Source organism: Thermobia domestica, chromosome 12 (assembly GCF_964235325.1).
Source record: "Thermobia domestica chromosome 12, izTheDome1.hap1.1, whole genome shotgun sequence".
Classification (NCBI taxonomy): Eukaryota; Metazoa; Arthropoda; class Insecta; order Zygentoma; family Lepismatidae; genus Thermobia; species Thermobia domestica.
This window is the reverse complement of record NC_137465.1, coordinates 196,610,937-196,631,008: the sequence shown is the minus strand read 5'-3', so window position 1 is coordinate 196,631,008 and position 20,072 is coordinate 196,610,937. Positions and strand designations below refer to the sequence as shown.

The 20,072-nt window shown below is 34.9% G+C and overlaps 1 protein-coding gene across 1 annotated transcript in view; it reads left to right on the top strand.

The window, feature by feature from the left end:
- LOC145666918 (beta-mannosidase-like) overlaps positions 1-20,072 on the top strand; it is a 130,525-nt gene that overhangs the window by 59,714 nt on the left and 50,739 nt on the right. Inside the window, exons 2-5 of the mRNA XM_081734517.1 lie at positions 4,038-4,187; positions 9,648-9,796; positions 13,246-13,451; positions 16,103-16,355. Of these exons, the coding sequence (XP_081590643.1) occupies positions 4,038-4,187; positions 9,648-9,796; positions 13,246-13,451; positions 16,103-16,355 (758 nt within the window). The remainder of the gene's footprint in view (positions 1-4,037; positions 4,188-9,647; positions 9,797-13,245; positions 13,452-16,102; positions 16,356-20,072) is intronic.

Here is a 20,072-nt window from a genome sequence, read left to right as displayed (position 1 = left end):
TAAGGATTTACAAGTAGTAAAAATATACAACGTACTGTTGTACCAGGAAGGGGGAGGGGCAGGTTTATCCAACGATATGAGTTTCACGTTTTTCATTAATATGTTAGAATTCAATTAAATGAAAAGCACATGTATCTCAAACTCAAAGGGAGGGATAATTGCTCCCCTTGCCTTCTCCAAAGACGCCCCTGTCTGCGTAGCGTAAGTTTGATATTACAGCAGTAACCATTTAGAACCATAAAGCCACTGGAGAGCTTTGTGCACATTCACGTACCCAGTCAGAACGACCTCTGCAATTATAAAGACGATAGTAGATGGCTTTTTTTTTTTTTTTTTTTTGAAATTTTGGCAGATACACTCAGGCCTAGTCTAGAATTACTACAAACTTACACCTGTCACTAAAATACCACTCGTACCGTTTTCGAGTATTCGTCTTCCTCTTTATGATATATGAGGAATGGAGCACATGAACTCGAACTTTATGCTTTTGTACCAAATATAGAAGTTATGCCACCCACCCATACGAATGTCACCTCACTACACGTCAATCCACTACACTTTAAAACCACCTGCAGTCGGGTGAACAACTGATAAAGTGAAATTGATTTTAAAAGAATCATCATTGATAGATAGAACACTATCGAAACCGTCACCAACCACTGGAGAAGAAGAGGTAAAGTTTATTCTGTAGAGCAGCAAGGCAATTTTATTTATTTTTGTGAATATGGTTCCAGTTCATCATATTCCCACAGAACAGTGTGTGAATTGACTAAGGATTTTTACTCTGACAAAAATCTATCCTTTTGTAGAAGAAAAGTTTCATCCCCGACAGGGATAACTTTTCCTCCTCTAAAACTTTTTCGAATGGTATGAATATAGACACAGAGAAAAACTTTTAAACCAGGTATCTATGTGAGGTATATACCTGACAACTCCTAAGTAGACGAAGGAAGTCTCCCTAAAACGAAGGATGTTATACTGAAAAAAAAACTTTAAAAAATTAAATTCGAAATTCGAAAATTCTCGAATATTTGACTTTGGACTCAAATTTGAGAGGGAAATTCGACACTCAGGAAAAAATTACCATCAAGATAAACTATGGTCCAACCACATTTGACATAGAAGAAAAATCATCCCGATACCTTAATTTGTGTTCACACAGCACAGGATTAAGAAAGTGGCACACCCGTGTGCGTTACTTTCCCGACCCTGTCTCGAAAAGGTTTAAAAAGCACTTTTTTAAGCACGCCACTGAAAGAACTTTCATAAAATCGCCTTTTTGTTTCGGATACAGGCTTCAGAAAAGTTTGATAAAAGTCCTTGGCCATTTTAAAAGAAAAATAAGCAGGCAGAGTATTAGAGTGTATGATGCCCAGTGATTGGTAGCAGCTGGAATATTACACCATTCCGCATTCAATGTATCACTTAGTTCCTTTCCGTGAAAGTAGGTGGAGATCGAAACCTGTCGCATACCCGTGTCTTCCAAATGGACTAGGGAAGTTCAATTATGTTTAGATCTGGAGATTGGGCCGGCCAAGAGTGAGTTCAACTTCGTTCTGATGTTCCTCAAACTACACCGCAACAGCTCCACCCTTCTAATGGGCACACTATCATCCTGGAATACGACGTCATTGCTCGGAAACAATACGTCAATCATAGGATTCACATGATCCCCTAAAATGGCGACATAATCACGGTTAGTCAACCAGTTAGAGTCCGCACAGGACCCACTGAAAACCAGAATATTACAGTTCACAGCAACACAAAGCCGCCGTCATATTTCACGATTGGACGGAGACACTGTGGATCATACGTTTCTTTGCGCATCCATCACGTATAAATACGATCCGTGATTTGAAATAAGTTGAACAATGATTCACTCGACCACATCACAAGTTTCCAGTCAGGACTGGTCAATGTTGCATGTTTTCGGCGCTGTTGGCTTCGTACTAAAGCTTTATGGTTCCTTATCAGGTGATTTGCTCCATGTCATGTAACTCGCGGTGGAACTGTGATTGTCGGCACTGGCTGTGGAAAGTGCTGCTTCAGTTCCTCTGTTACTTGCTCCGTAGTTCCACGACGGCTCTGGGTGATCATCCGCTTTAAGAGGCCTAATCACTGCGAAATTAAAATATCGCTAATTTTACAGTAATTATGTGATATCTTCAAATAGATAAAAATATAATCGAAATGTAGAACAAGAGCGCCCTAGACAATATTATTTTGCATGATTTCCCGTTATCACGAGTCGCCTAGTAGTTTTGCATTCCTAGTCATTTAGAAATGCGAAAATAAATGCTGATATTTTAAATGGCTGGAAATCGAAAGCAGATAAGTGAGTCGTGATAACGGTATCTCATATCGTCTAGCGAGCTCTTGTTCCACTTTTCGATTATCTTTTATCTATTTAAAGATATGACATAATTACTGTAAAATTAGCTGTATTTTAATTTCGCCATGATGGGGGCTTCTTAATGCTCGGCGGGACCTGTCACTAAGTGCTTCCTTTCGACCACTGTTCCTCTTCGCCGGTGTGGTTTTTGCTGAGAGTTCTGTAGGTTGTCATCATCCTTCGCAACACACCCATCATGCTTATCAATTTCATCACTCTCACATCAAATAACCAAGCGCCAACAATTGGCCCTCTTTGGAAATCAAAGCGATCTCTCTTCTTGTACTATCACCGTCTGCTCAATTTATTGCACACAGCCATTCTATCGTTTCTTACGTAGTACGGAATTTGCCCTAACACATAACCACCAACCATGTGGTGCTGCCGTCGCCACCTGACAGCTGACAACCTAGACATCTGATATACTTGCAACTCGAGGTGTTTCCATTATTTTGACAATCCATTGTAAGCGTCAAGTTAGAGATTTTTTTCTCAGTGTCATTGTAGGGTTAGCTTTCCGGTACAGGACCAATGATCATCTCTAATAATATGTAACATTAATTTTCATTTCTTTTCAACACACGTACTTGGTTTACACAGTGGAAATATTTCACTGGTATTTCCGCCTTCATATGTTGTTCTATATGGTTGACAAAGTACATGCATGGCGTGACTATTGCCATCGTTACTGACAGGAAGTGACGCATGACTTCAAAAACATATTATTTCCTGTCTTCCGTATGCCATATTCATTTGAATCATAGGAGAAAGAAACTGTTAATCCTATCCTTCCTTTGCTAACTTAGCGACGCCGCCCAGTTTCTTAGTCAAATGATTCTCAATACTCTTAAAGTGCAATACTCAATACTGTAAGGTGATTAATATCCAGGGTCGGACCTAGGCAATTTGCCACCCTGTGCAATGGTATCATTTGTCACCCCCTTTCTCCAGAAAGAACAAATCTTAAAAGTCACGATTTTAAGTATCCCACCCCATCATGAACAACGAAGGGGAGGGAAAGTGCACTCGCACTCAGAAAGTCCTAAACACTACAAATGCAATGTCGTTGTGTCTATTATTTCTTTGAATAATACTCTATTATGTTAATGAAAGGTAAATCAAACACACCTGCAAGGAAAGATGGTAGAATACAAAATCAAGCTTCAATCTCAATATATCAGTTTGCAATTCCAGTGCAACAAGCTTTTTATATTTATTTCTTGATTTTCCTTCTACTTCTGTTAAAAATTTTAAAAATCCAGCTGTGATGAAGACAAAACTAGGTTTCATATCAAAACTGTGATAACTAAAAGAATCAGGTGTTCATTACTGTTCGAGAATTGAGTTTTGTGTTTGACAACAATCAAGCAATTCATGCTGAGACTTTTTTTTGACCATTTCTTTTAGCAGGTGAAATGTGACCTTAAACTAATGCGACCTAAACATGATTTATGAATGTAGTATTCAAATAGAAGGTAGCTAAGTAAATTTAACTATGATCATCATGAAGTCTGTTTCCAACAAGAAATACAGTATTTATTTTAAATAATATAGTTATGACAGATTTTACCGCCTCTCGAAACTTGCACGTGTTACACGTTATGGTAGAGCCCGCCCTGTTAATATCTCTTTTTTCTTTCAACAGGCATCAAAGTTCCAGCCAAAGTCCCAGGAGGAATTTACACGGATTTGCAAAATGCCGGAATTCTTAAAGGAGACCTATTTTATCGTTTCAATGACGAATTATTCCGATGGGTTGCCAAAGACAATTGGACCTACTATAGATACTTTACAGGTTAGTTGTACACTTCTGTTTCTTTGTATTGACTATAACTTTTAACAAGTCCTTAAGAAAAGACTTCCTAGTGCATCTTATTCTATTGATACTCATTCTATAGATAGTGTGGAGTATTGACTCTCTATACTGTATTTAACAAGCGAATATTTTTTTTCAATAATTTTCAGTTCATTTTAAAATTCTAATTCAAGAAAAATGAACTGTAATAACTAATAAAAGGTTTCCTATTAAGGAAAAAATCATCATCCATTGATTTCAGCAAATCTTTATTATAAATACATTTATTGTATTTACTTAGAGATAAATATTTACTCTGAAATTAATATTTAATTAATCTAACTAATAGATTTGTTCCATGGATTTTCTTCCAGCAAATTTTGTTTAGAAGGAGGAAAAGGAGCAAAATCAAAATATGAGGGGTTGTACTGGTACAATATTTACTGACTGACGTTTCTTACTTCAATCATCCATCTCCCTTAGCCTGAAGGGCATAATCATGAAACATTAACCTGAGATATTTTATTTCATTTACTAAATGAAGTTTCTTTCTTCATCGTTCACTTGCTTTAAACATTCGTCTCCCTTAGCCTAAAGGGCATAATTGTGGAACGTTAAACAAGATTTTATTTCATTTACTAAATGAAGTTTCTCCCATTATCAATCACGTGCGTTAATTATGCGTCTACCTTAGCCTAAGTGTATAATTGTGAGACTTTAAACTGAAATATTTAATGTCATTTCATTTACTGACTGACGTTTCTTCCATCATTAATCACTTACTTCAATCATCCATCTCCCTTAGCCTAAAGGGCATAATCGTCAAACGTTAAACTGAAATGTTTCATTTTATTTACTAAATGATGCTTCTTTAATCATCATTCACTTGCTTTAATCATTCGTCTCCCTCAGCCTAAAGGGCATAATGTGAAACGTTAAACAAGATTTTATTTCATTTACTAAATTATGTTTTTCCCATTATCAATCACGTGCCTTAATTATGAGTCTACCTTAGCCAATAGTGCATAATTGTGGCACGTTAAACTAAAATATTTTATATCATTTCATTTACTGACTGACGTTTCTTCCATCATTAATCACTTACTTCAATCATCCATCTCATTTACCCTAAAGGGCATAATCATGGAGGGTTAAACTGAGAGATTTCATTTCATTTACTAAATGACGTGCTCTGCACAAGGGTGACTTTAACTGTTGTTTAACCAACAAAAGTAGACCGCTTAGATCCAAAGGGAAAATATCCGTTGGCCGACTGGGAGGGGAAGGAAAGGACAGTATGTCTAGTAGTTCCATATGCATTTCCCCCCCTTTTTTTTGTTGTTGTAAATACCAATTTGTGATTGGGGGGTGAGAGAAGAAGCGAAAATTTCAGCAAGTCTGAATCTCAACTTCAATTGTCAACTCGGGAACGAAAAGTTTGCATAAGAAAATGTTTGACATGTGTAGTAAATAAGTAAGTCAAGGTCTACCTCAAGTTGGTCAAGATCAGAGGAGTTCTGTGGATACGCTTACGATATATACAGGGTAGTCCGGATGTGGGCGTATCCCCCCTTTAGTTTCAACATTCTAGTGTTAGTTATGGTAGAATGTCTGTACATAGTTACTTGAAGTATTAATAGTCTTAAGAGTCATAAACATCGGTATGATCACCATCCATCTGTAACACAGCTGAATTCTGTGCCAAGATCTCGCAGATGTTTTGCGAAGATACTCCGGAGTCACGAGGGTGAAGGCGTGTTCCACAGCCGCTTGTAATTCGTGCGTTGTATGATGTCTAGTGTTTCTTACTTGTTGCTTTATGAAACCCCAGAGAGCATTGTCTGGTGTCGTCAGATTCAGACTTCTTGGCAAAGGGAGCTGGTGAAGATGCACAACCTCTTCCAATCCAGCGGCCAGGAAACGTCTGATTCAGGTAATTGCGCACGTGAATAGCAAAGTGCGCTGGTACTTCCTCCTGCTGTATCACAACAGTGTCTTTGATACAATTTTCTTGTCAGACAATGCCGAGCTATGTTACCAAACAAATGTGGGTAAAACCTAAAACAGTCAGAAAACACCAATTAGGGGTATGCGTACTTTCGGACCACCCTATATTGTTCTCCTGATTGATTTCTTTAGAAAAAGGGAAAATCAAATGAAGAACAAAAATATATGTTTTTTCTGCTCTTCATAGTTTACATCATAATCTTATTCAATAGCAGTATTTGTAGTTTAAAGTAGGGAAATTTCGTAGGTAAATTTAGCAAAAAGGTAAAAGTGATTTTTTTTTCGATAAAATGTGAAAATCCAAGGAAATTCTCGGGCTGATCGAGTGACCAATAAAAATGCTTAAACTTTTCTTTGTTCTTCAGAAATAAACCAATATAATATCAATAGATTGTGTGTGTGTGTGTGTGTGTGTGTTTATGTGTGTGTGTGTGTGTGTCTGTGTCAGTCTGTTCAAAATAGCATAATTTGCACCCATTATTCGCTGGGTGTATTTGTGCTTATTTTTTTGTAAAAAAAAAAGAAGGAAAAAATTTTTAAAATATTAACGAAACGCAAATGAACAATACCAATGTGTTTGGCACTACCTTTATTATAGCTAAAATAATCTTATCATATAACTTCTGTTATAAGAATTGGACACTCAACAAATTAGGGAAAATTTGATAAGAAAAGGGAAAATTTTATATCACTTAAGGGAAATTTTCGCAAGGAAACCTACAGACACTGTTCAATAGTCAATCGAGATTAAGAACACTTTAATGAATTTAAACTTTAATGAACACAAACTTAAACTTAATAAAACTTAAACTTAATAACACTTTAAAGAAAAACAGTTTAATATACACGTGAAATGAATTTATATTTATGGCACAATGTTTCAGTACTTGATTTTATTTTGTTTTATCTTGGTCAAGTCTACTCGACGTGAGCTTTGTGAAGTTACTACTCATGCATCCAGAAATAATGGATAATGTCTGTTGGTGATATTGTTATAAAGACCTTAACTATTCATTAAGAAAGGGAATGGGATTTATAAATCGTTTTGAGTCACCAACTCGTATTAATATTGCGTAGCTAAACGTACACTAAATTAAGATAAATATTAGTGTTTAGAAGGAACGCTGGATGTCTTTCTCATGTAGAAGTTTCTAGGGTCATTCGCGGCGAATAAATTGAAATATCTACGTTGTCATAAATAGTTTATATTGAACGCGGAATCCGAATCACATTTACACTCATCCCTCGGTTTTATAGATCACGATTTAACAGACTTCGGGAAAAGCGGACAAAATCTGGAGCACTTGATTCAGTTTGAACGATCTGATTTTAAACTAAAAAATGTTGAATTTACTGAATTTTAGTGTATATTTACAGTGTACCAGGTATTTATCACTATCACATTGGATAGTGTACGTGGTTAAAAGTACAGTACCGTCAAATGAGGTTACTTGAGATTTATGGGTAACTTGAGACGAAATGATATGTTCTTTTTAAAATCTAGTGTTGGCTACATTGTTGTAGATGGAGGCATTTTGTGAAAGCAGTTTACTTCTGGAAGGTACTGAATAAAATAGCAAGTAATTAGTACCCAGTTATTATTTTACAATGAAGATTGATATATATAAATGAGCTTTTGGAGAATCTATTTTCGTTGCCTTTATAACTACGCATTATTTTTGTAAGGGATTTATTTCACTTGGAAAATTTATTAGCTATAGCCTACCCTAGCGTGTTTAATAGATGACTGGACACTGATTTGTGTGTGGCCAGTCCTTTCTCATATATAATTTTATTTCCCGAAAGTTAGCTTGATGAGGGGTAAACTTAAGACAAAAACATGAGATAAAATGAAACACTTGACTATTTTTAATTGGAAATTAAAGAACTAATACCGGTAAGAAGAAAAGCGAGGTAAAACCTGAAACATATCAATTCTTTGTGCTGTTTTAGAACTAAAATTGTTACGTGGAATCTATCGGCGAGTCAGAATCTACCTACTCACTTCGTGACTCAAATTCTGATGCATGATATTCTCTTACATGACAGTGAAGATGACAGCAGCCATGAAGCTTCGAAATGCAGAATTCCACGGAGATGAAGGAGCTCTTTCTCTGGGAGAAATTATACAGAAGAGGACTTTGTCGTTGTCAAATCAATCTACCAAATACCGAAAGGAAAAGGGAAAAGCATTTTGTAGCCTAAGTTACAAGAAAACATGGTTATGGAAAAGTCCATGCATTCTTCTGAAAAGAATAACATTCTGAAGAGAAAATTCTGAAAAGAATAACATTTATGTTTTTCCTGGTATTGACGACGAAAATTAGGTTAATTTTGAACTTAATGTAAGTAAGATTTTCCTCTCAATAGTCTCAAGAGGGAAATACTTTTTTTTCGCTATTGTTCTTTAGACGTGTGAGTGCAAACTTTGATTTTTTACTTGCTTCTGTATATGTATTTTTTCAATAAAACTCTTTTTCTGCTTTAGGATTTAGCTTCTGGGCTTTCGGCATCTATGACCATTTAGCCCGTCACGTAAGAGGGATGTCATCCCTCGGCAAGCAAACTATCCGAGGGAAGGGAAGGAAGAAAGGATTGGGGACGGAAGGAAGCGGCTTGGGACCTATAAGTCAATTACCACGCCGGCATTTGCCTGGTGTGAATGAGGACCCAGGAAAACCTAATTCAGGATAGCTGGCCTGAAAAAGTGCCCCCATCGGGAATCGAACCCGGGACCGCTCGCACCGAAGGCGAGAGCGTTAGCGACTATGCTACGCGGGGCCACTTTCTTCTGCTTTTTACTGTGTCTCAAGTATTCCTTATGAGTCATAACTTGCTACATCGTTTGACTTCTCATGCTTAATTACAGAGTTTTGTTCCTTGTCTCAAATTTCCCTAACTTGCTGGGTAACTTGAGTAACACAGTTTTCCTGTCTCTATGAGAAAACTAGAAATATAACTTATGATACTCTGTTTTTCTTTTAAATGTCGTGTGCAAATCAGATTTCTGAGCATATAAATTTTGACGTATATGACATAGTTTTTAAGCAGCTTCAGATTGAAAACTTTGTGTCTCAAGTGACCCCATTTAACGATATTGTATTATTCCTTTCTCTTTCGTAATGTAATTGTTGATATTAGCTATTGCAGACTTTGTATCATACATTAGGGACAATTGACAACATCGAACCTCTATTGATTCCTTTTAGTCCGGTAAAATGAGGGATGAGTGTACTTTCCACAGAGAATCGAAATCACGCCTGCTACACTGAATGCGGGAACCGCGACCATATAGCAACACATAAGACTTCCCTGAAGCCCTAGATGATTATCTGAGCAGTTTCTTGATTTAAACAAGGATATGAAGATGATATATTGTAAAAACCGAATGAAATGACATCCTTATAATTATTTATAATGATTAGGTTTAATAATTAGTTTATTTATTTACAGTTTCCAGTGATATTCTTTCAAAAAAGCGCGTTGCCCTTGTGTTCCATGGTGTGGATACAGTAGCAGAGTTGGATGTGAATGGTGTTGACTGTGCATCATTTTCCAATATGTTTAATCGCTATGTGATTGACGTCAAAAATTTATTAAAGGTAAATAATTTATAAAGTAATTATCATAACATTAGCGTAACTAATTTATTATGGAGTATAGAGCCTAGTAATGATTATGATCTTAGTACAATTCCTTTAAAAAAAAACTCTCAACTATGTATTGTGTATATATGAATTTTAGTCATTAGATTCTGTATATTTATAATGATTTTCAATCATTAGATTCTATTTCTTTCAATCAATAGAAAGAAATACAGAAGTTTTATTAAACGATTGCAGGGACATGGGTTTTAGAAGTAAAGGCAGAGAAAACTAAATACATGAAAATTCCCACGGATCGTAATATGCAAATTATGGATACATCTAAAGATTAGATAGTACTTTTGATAAAGTGGATACTTTCAAATATCTAAGATCAATATGAAACAGATGTCAGGCAATGTAAGAACAAGGAAGCTGGTCTTGGGAGCAAGGAATCGAGAATAAAATACATACGCTTAGGAAAACTGTATACATATTAAACAATAATATTCTAACTTAAAGGATAGCGATTGGAACTGTGGCAATCAGGATACTACGTGGACTTAACAAGTGAGTATCAGTTGTTTCAGATTAAGGTTATGGTTGGCTATTTACCCGTAGTTATCGGGGGTATTATCCAGAAGTTCCTTTTTCATATGATCGGACCATGACTTATTTATGACACAAGCTATCATACGTAAAAGACGGCATTATTTATATACGAACTGAACTTCGATTGAAGGGAAGAACTATATATCTACAGAAACTATCACATGTATGTCTAGCATTTATTGATACTTTATTTAGCAATTCATTGATAATACTTTTGCTATATCATGTGCAATACATCTTACTTACAAAGTCCTGCATAACTTACCAAATGTATACACTTCATTTTTGCTATTTATTAAGTATACATTCATTGATACTTCATTTTTACTATTTATTAAGTATACTTACATCATTTTATACAATAGGTTTATGTATACGCTATCGAATGTATCTTTAATGCATTAACACTTTATGTTTATGGTTTAACATACTTGTATGATCCCGTATAAGCTACCCATGTACTCTTAGATTCGTTGAAATTTTATTTTGTGATTTTGTTTTATACATTTGCAGCATCTTATTTGTAGAGTTCTGTAAAGTTACCAAATGAGTACACTCAAAACAGCGTACGATACTTTTGAAATGTTGTTTTTGTATATAACCTAAGTAACAAATGTATCCCATGTATGTGTATATAAGATGATCATTAAAATAATGGGTTAGGTTCCAAAGTTGGTCATATGTTTCTAGCAAAATTTTGAAAATTTACCATGAAGAAATGAATAATTTTCTTGCTTGTGTGCTTGATAATATGTAAGGGGAGCGAAAATTTGTTTATAAATATATATATATAAGCAATTCTAAACATGGATCTATTCGGCAAGTAGAGGGAACTACTTGGCGCAAGGTTACCGCATGGTAGGATTGTGGGAATGTAATGAGTAGGCTTCGGATTTTTAATTAGGATTTTAAAAATTCAAATTAGGATTTTAAAAAGTGCATTTTAGGATTTTATAGGTTTTTAAAAACACCGTTTAGGATTTTTAGCGTTATATTACTGAAAACGGAATATTACTACACTTTAAACAATTTGTTAGCTATTTCATACTTAAATGGTAACCTTAATTTAGTAAGCTTTATGCTAACCAGTTTTCTGCGTAATAAAAATAATAAAACTCTTCTTACCTTGGACTTTTTTTGATAGCTGAAATATAGTTTAACATATGTATGGCCTGTCGTACTATAGAAGTAGTAGTTTTTTTTTTTTTTTTTTTTTTTTTTTTTGTCAGTTTTCTTATATTTGAAATTTTATACACCACAAATATCACTTCACTTTTCTAACGATTGTTTTTCCGGCACTTTTCATGTTTTCTATAGCGCAAAAAGTGGTCACTTCACTCTCTGTAATGGCACTGAACAACAAAATATTTGGCAAGATTTTCTGTTGTGAACTTTTTCCTGTCGTCTGACAAAATTCTCTTGAATGCAAAAAAACTGCGTTGCACATCACGATGTAAGAGGCGCATATTTCATACTGGCTAATTCCTCGGAATTCCATAGCAAATTTTCTTGGACATTGCCTCCACGAAGAATTTGGCCCACTAGTTGTATCTGTGTGAAGTCAGGACTGCGTTTTAAAACCGCCTCCAACTTGTCCGCAATTTTTGTTCCAACTTCCCCAGGTACTTTTTTCTCTTTCACTTCTTGAAGAATTTGAAGAGCTTCTGTTAGTGGAAGAGATTCTCCACTTCAGTGATGGCTTGAGGCAGATGAGAAAAGTTGACTTTAATGTAACTTAGTTGTTGTACAGCAAACTGTGACTTCAGTGCTTTTTTTGCAGACGTGATTGAAGCGGCTTCAATCTCGTCGAGCGAATCGATGACCTGAACAATGCTTTCAAAATTATCTGCATAGTACAGTGCTGCTGAGAGTCACGTTCCCCAACGGGACACAACGGGCTGTGGTAGCTGTGGTGTGTTTGGAAGCATATCCTTGAAGGTAGCCACTCTGTTAGGAGCTTTCAAGAAAACCTTCTTTACAGATGAAATTATGTCGTTGGCGATTGACTACGTGTTTGAAAGTATTTTCCAAGTTAAAAATAACTATAAAGAATCATTTAGGACGTTATAGGTTCTAAAAGCTAATTTAGGATTTTTTAGGTCCTAACCCCCCAATTAGGACATTTTAGGTCCTATAAAACTAATATAGTTCTACTTATAGCAACTTGAAATGTAAAGAAAACACGAATTTTTTGCATTCACTGTACAGGAATAAAATAGGTTCGAACCTAAGAATCCGGAGCCTAGTAATGAGCATTTGTATTGTAAACAGGACTGCAGATATGTTTACGCAGCCCTGGATGTGAGGTAACAATATTGTAATTTGTGAAACAATAAGGTGATAGCAGGAAAATCTATTAAATGTAAGTGAAAGTAATGATTTAATAAATGTAAAAATAAATTGCAGGAAATGTGATAAGGAAATAACTGCAAAGAAATGTGGAGAAAGTTATATTTTCCAATGTATCGATAAGTGACATAAATAACTAACGTGGCTACTAACCCGCCTTCACTCGCTAACGCTCGCTCGGCATTATTATGTGAGTTGAATATTGAGTTTTGATATAAAGTAAATTAAAGTAAAAATTGGGACGAAAACTAGGCGGGCAACCAACTTCGGAATAAATGCCAAAATAATAATAATAATATAACTCATTTGGTAAAAATTCTTTATGAGTGAAAAAAGATCACACGATTTAATAAAATGTCAGTTTGTAGGTCGAAATAATTTGTAATAAATAGTTCTCTTTAATTAAATCAGTTAAACAATTCATATATCTACTGATTTGCCATAGCCAAGTTTCCTTATCCATATTCTTTTATTTATACAGAGTAATAGTTTTATGGTATTTCTAGGTTGGTACTAACTACATCCGAGTAGCCTTTGAATCTCCAATTACTGCAGCGAAGAGCAGATACGAAGAACATGCAAAATCTTACGTTGTTCCTCCCAAATGCGTGCCTGATTCATACAGAGGAGAGTGCCATGTCAACCACTTACGCAAAATGCAAGCGTCTTTCTCATGGGATTGGGGTCCTGCATTTCCATCAGTTGGTATTTGGTAAGCACCTTATTTTTAAAACTATAAATATCATACGGGGATAGTTTACTGATATTCATAATTAAGTAAGATGAAAATTTCACTGATTCTTTTTAAATATTAATCGCAAAATATATTTAATTTGAAGGTAAAAATGTGCTAAGAAATACGTTAGCTTTAAAATTTTGATTTAGTTCGTTGAGCAGCTAGACCTCCTACCTTTAAGGACAGAACTTACCGTTTAAAGTGATTTCTGAACTCTTATGTCTCCCATATTTTAATTCTCGTGAGTATATAATAGTTACTGTCTATGATATTATAGTATTCCTCTCTATCTTTTATCGACAATTATGAAAATTAATTTGATATATTACAGATTTTATGGGATGTCTTTTGATAATAGCTGAAGGGAAATTGCCATTTAAAATCATCCATGATACAAAATATAATGTTTATATGTTAAGGTAGGAAGGCCTCGAGACTAGAAACTGGCAACCGCATTTATGAAGCTATTCTTTAATGTATGAATTGTAATTCTTCACTGCATAAAATATATTCTATTTTGTATAACAAATTTTCAGTAAAGTCACTTAGAACATGAACAGAATAAAAGCTTTACTTAATATAACTATTTACTCTAGAAAGAGCCTATCCGGTTTGCCATAAGGACCAGACTGTGTTACGTGATCAGATCAAAAGTCACATTGCATGTTAAATCGAGTCTGGAGGTTCCAAATCAAGATGTGAGGTATTTGAAGCACGTAAAATACGCGTGGGGCAACCTAGGTAATTCGAAAAAGATACATATACTTTATCATTATTATTGATTTTACCCAAACAACTTGACTTTTGACAATGTTCTATCCATATTTATCTCACGTGCTATTCATCGTTTTTAAGCCTTTTTCTTACCGTTACAGTAAACAGTAAGAGGTAAAGGTGGTAATATATAAAAGAAAGTGGATGGCAAATTGTTCATGATTCTGTCTTGAAGGCAATTTTGAAATCTGGTTCCTACTCTATTTCGTTCAATACCATTGTAGTACATAAACCGATGGACTTGTAGTACATAAATCGAAGAAAAAACAGCCCTTGTCCAAACAAGATTTTTTCAGAAAAATGAATAGAAAGCTGCATCTTTGTGCATGTTTTAACAGATTAGCAGAGTTTCTCATAGTGTGTATTAGAGAAAGCTCGGTTTTCATTCTTCAGAGAAATTTTGTGTTTTGACAAGTGTTATTTACCGAAAAGCCCCTCAATTAATATTAAAAATATATATTTTTAATTAGATTATAGACAAATTTAATCATCAGGATTATATACTTGCAGGCAGACAAGATTATGTATATATTAATCATCATCAGCTGCTAATATTTACCGTTTGTGGGAAGGTAACTTGGGCCGCGCCGTGATCAGTTTCGTACACGACAGAATAAAGTCGCTTATAACTCAGTCTCTATTAGTCCTACACTAATATAAGTATACATTTTTTAAAGAGCATGAAATGACGAAAAACTTTTAGAGGAAACATTTTTTCCGAATTTAATCTTGGAAAGAATATGTGGCTAAAAAACTGACGTCACGCGTAACCAATACTGAGTAAAAATGAAAATAATAAAACCATTATATTTAGCTCAAAACTGCACTAGAATTAAATTGTAGAAGACAATTAGACAAACAAAATGAAAAAAGATGGGATGCTTCAGCTCCGATGGTTACGGAGATATAGTGAATAATAGAAACGGCTAAAATTTCGGCTTTCTCCCCCTCCCTCTTCCCTCCTGTGAAGTATTTTTTCTGGCATCCGGCATTTTTGTGATCAATTATGGGTATATATTCAAAAAATATCGAATGCCAAATTGTTATATGATTTGCCTTTAGGACTCAATTTTTAAGCCCTAATGCCTAGACTATTATGTAATAATTAATAATGGAAAGTAAACTTTATTTCCTCAATTGGCGTCATGTTTGCTAAATTGTTTTTTTGCTATTTTTAGAATCTTATATATATCTTGTGTATATATAGCAGTAGTTAACGAGATCAAAATGAAACTTATTTATAATTGAACGAACTAAGGTCACAATTGTATTGCAGCAATCAACGAGATAAAAATGAAACATATTTATGATTGGACTTGTTAAAGTGACAGGTTAAGTCAGTTCTTCTAAAACAAAGACTTAGACACATTTTTTTTTCAAACACAAAGACTATAAACCAGATCTAGATGAGTCAATGTGTTAAAAGGAAACGTAAGTCAGAGCTTTATTCAACTGATAACAGATGACGCTGGAAGTTATAGTGACAAAGGATACAGCTGTTTTGTTTCCAAATTTATTACAGAAATTACTTTATATTTTGAAAAAAAAAAAAATGACTTACATAACTATCTCTTTAATTAATCTAAGTCAATCATGATAATTTTGAACAATATTACAAGGCATACAATTAAATGATGATGCTAGAATTTTGTTATTAGAGTTATTCTATTGTATGAGAATACAAATAATCTTTGAGAGTATACAGAAAGAAAAAACTTGTATGGTGTTAGTTATTTTTCCTTAGTACAATTTATAGTACTAGTTTTGTACAGATGTGGTTCTGCAAATAAGTTTGTAAGGAATGCCTTCATAACTTTGCCGTGAACTAACTATATATGTTATATATTTTATAGGAAAAGTGTCGAACTAGAGGCCTATGATTCAGCTATTATTCGCGATGTTACTGCTTCTACAACATACAATAGTTCTCATTGGAATTTGCAACTAAAAGTGTTTCTTGAATCAGCTAGTAAGACACTTGTAAGTGGTAATGTGAGAGTAAAATTATACCTGAAAGAACGTATCCGTGAGGTTGTGATTCCGGTGCAAATAACTCCAGACATAACAAAAGAAGCTGCAGTTACGTCATCAATACAAATATCTACGGTAAGTTTATGCATAGAAGTAAAAGAAATACATGGTTATTTTAATTTCGAAAGATTTATATTTATTGAATGAATAGCAAGATACTTTTTTTTAATTAAATGTAATGTTTGGTAATGGTAAAAAAAAAAAAAAGAGATAAATGACGTAGGCCGACAGACGGCGTAGGCGCAATTCTCCATATTTTCTTGATTGTGGTACGTTCAAAAAAGTTCTTACCCGTGCCCAGTGATAACCATACTCCCCAAGTACTTGAGCACAATCACTCTAAATTTATCATTTTCCCCCACACAACAAAGTAGTAGAGAAGACTGAAGTTGGTTTTGAAAACAAACGATATATTGTGGTTTATAAGCTTTTTTCTTTTTAAATTTCGTAACTTCATAAAAGTATTATTATGGTATAATTAAAGTTTGATTATGTTATTTTCAATGAAAAAAATGACCCCTTTCCCCCCCAAGGGTTGGATGAACCCTTAAGCCGCTTTGGAATAAAAACAAAAGATTAATTCTATCCTCACAAGGCACCTGGGGAAGCATACTAGTTCTCAGGATTGAGTTCTCATCTCTGTTGGTATCTTAGACGATGTCAGTTTGTGGTGGACAACACCGTGTTCGTGGGTTTCTTCCGGTTCACCCATTTCTTCCCCACACGCTACAGCGTTCACCTTTGGTGCGAGGGGTTTCTGGTTCGATGACAGCTCGCACTAAGTATGCTTTTTGGTGGACAAACACCGTGTTCCTAGATTTTTTCGGAGTTCTCTAGTTTCCTCCCACTTTATTCATTCCACCATTCGGGGCCGCGGTGGGTCAGTGGTAGAGCGTTCACCTCTGGTGCTTGGGGTATCGGGTTCGGTCCCAGCTTCCGCCAAGTGAACTTTGTGGTGGACAAACACTGTGTGCGTGGGTTTCCTCAGGGTTCTCCTGTTTCCTCCCACTTTCTTCATTCCACCATTTCATTCATTACTCATCATCACCGTCTCCTTTAGCCTAACCGGCATAACTGTGGGACGTAAAACTCAGAGATTTCATTTCAATTCATTCCACCATTCCATTAATTTCTTATCATCACCGTCTCCCCTTTAGCCTAGCCGGTCCCGGCATAACTGTTGAATTTTAACTAAATTTTAATTATAACTAACATATATATATAAACCGTAGTCGTCTGGTTGGTAGATTCACCTTTTCCACCACGCAACCGCAAGTTTTGTAATTATGTTGAATGAAGTTATTAATTGCTATTAAAGAAGAATATTAAAAAAGAAAACTGTTTTTGAACTACTTTTAAGCGAATATCACAAATAGTGGAAGCATTTTATATTATTTTTTTAAAAAAGTCTAAATGTGATGTATATGCAAATCAGAAGGTTGCAGTAGGTTTGAGAAGTAAAACCAGTTATTTTAGAAGATACGATTTCTACATATTTCGTGGATTCATTTTTAATGTATATTTCAATGAAGATCATATATTTCCATGAAGACCATTGTTCTCTTTCTAGCCTTATTAATTGAAAATTATATGTATCGTTCGAAAGAATTTCCAGTGTTGTCTAAGTTGTTTAATGTAAACACAGTTCAGCGTTTGTATAGTACTGGTAGCTAAAGATATTTCGCTGTAAATACATTATTACCAGTGGAGGTTATTTAAATAGAAAAGTAACGTATTGTGAGTCAAGAAAACAGTAAAATAATGGTGATAAGTACCACACATGTTTTTCTGAACGCTAACCAGTTGAATTGAGTGCTGTTTGAGTAACCGAGTACTTCACAAGCCCCAGCATCATATTTTGTTTATTATTAAAGCGATTGAATTATCATATTTATTTTATAAAGTCTTCGCTTCATTTACATATTAGATTAATGTGCTCCTTCCATTGTGTATTCGAATAATACTCCTACCATATTTTTCTGTGTACGCATATATAGTTGGAAACAATGTAATCTCGCAGTGGAAATCGAAAAATGAATACTTACTAAAAGATAATAAAAACACGTACAAATACATACTAGGACCGTAATAGCTCAGTGGTAGAGCGTTCACCTCTGGTACATGGGGTTCTTGGTTCGATTCCAACCCACGCAAAGTGGGCTTTGTGGTGGACAAACACCGTGTGCGTAGGTTTTCTTGGGGTTCTACCATTTCTTCCCACTTTCATCGTTCCACCATTTCATTCATTTCTCATCATCACTGTCTCCTTTAGCCTAGCCGCCATAATCGTCGGACATAAAACTTCAAGATTTCATTTCAAATACATAGTAAAGAAAACTTAAGTTGTAAGCATTTTCGCTAAAGCTTCATCAAATGGGAAGGGAAGAAAGTAGAAGAAAATAATTATTAAAATGGCTACCTAGGTAACATTTTATGGAGACATCGTAGCGCTACAAATTCGACTTTATTCAGTGTTTCTTCTCCTTTTCCTTCAACATTTTTCCTTTGCATTTTTTCACTCTCCGTTTGATGATATATCAGCGAAAGAGTTTACAATATAAAAGTACAGATTGCGAGTAGTGATAGTAGTCACAATATTATTTGCAAAAGTTGTAGAAGACTAAGGAACGTTTCAAGGATACAATACTCACATCAGCTTCAATAAGTTTGTAAAAGTTTAAAAATTAGAACGGAGCTTCCGTGTGGCTAAGCGGTCAGCGCGCGTGCCATTAGTGTAGGAGACCTTGGTTCGATTCCCGACGGGAGCTCATGTGGTTTGGATTCCACTTTAAACTGTAGGTCCACGTCTCATACAACCTCGCTGCTGAAAGGGACGCTAAACTAAAAATCTAATCAAAAATTAAAATAGCAAAAACAAGTTTAAAAATAAAGTTTGTCCGCGGTGAAACCAGCTTTAGTCTGAACGAATGATGTGTGCATGATTCATCGTAGTAGAATATGCGCGCGGCTCGTTCCTATTTTAAAGTAAGAATTTCATTATTGTTATTTGCTATTGTTATAATAAGGCCTAAAAATCATAGTAGGGGAGGGCGTTTACTCACAATTTGCCCAAGGTCTAATGTCAAGCATGAGTCTGTCGTTGCTCATCATAGTGCTCCACTGTCATTTCATGTTTCAATAGCGTAGACTATTATGGATACGAACTATTTTATGTGTAGTCCCTTTTTAACTTTCTCAGGTACATGTGATTATCTCTTTCACTTTTCACTAAAATCTTTTTCTCGCTGTATCTCCCACAGTAACTTCTTTTCTTATTTGACAATCTACTCAACTTGAATTACTTCTGAATTTCGGTGCTATACTTAAGAGTTTCTCCCATTTTCGATAGTTTTCCTTCTGTTTCTATTTCTTTGACTCTTATGATAAAAGAAACTTTTAAAAAGGAAATGAAGAGAGCGATAAGTAAGGTATGTCAGTGTTAAGTCAATATGATGGCGTACCTGACGTTTCTCAGTTTTGGCTCTTTTCCTTGTACTTTTCTTCAGTTTATTCTTTCCTACCTCTTTCTTCTACTTTTATTTCTCTATCTTCCTATGTAAATAAGAAATTTTTTTAAAAAAGGAAATGAAGACAGTCTTTTCTTTAGTGTATTCCTTCCTACCTCTTTCTTCTTTAGTGCATTCCTTCCTACCTCTTTCTTCTTTAGTGCATTCCTTCCTACCTCTTCTACTTTTATTTCTTTGTCTTCTTATGTAAATAACAAAGTTTAAAAAAGGAAATGAAAAGAGCGATAAGTGAGGTATGTTAGCGTTAAGTCAATATGGTGGCGTA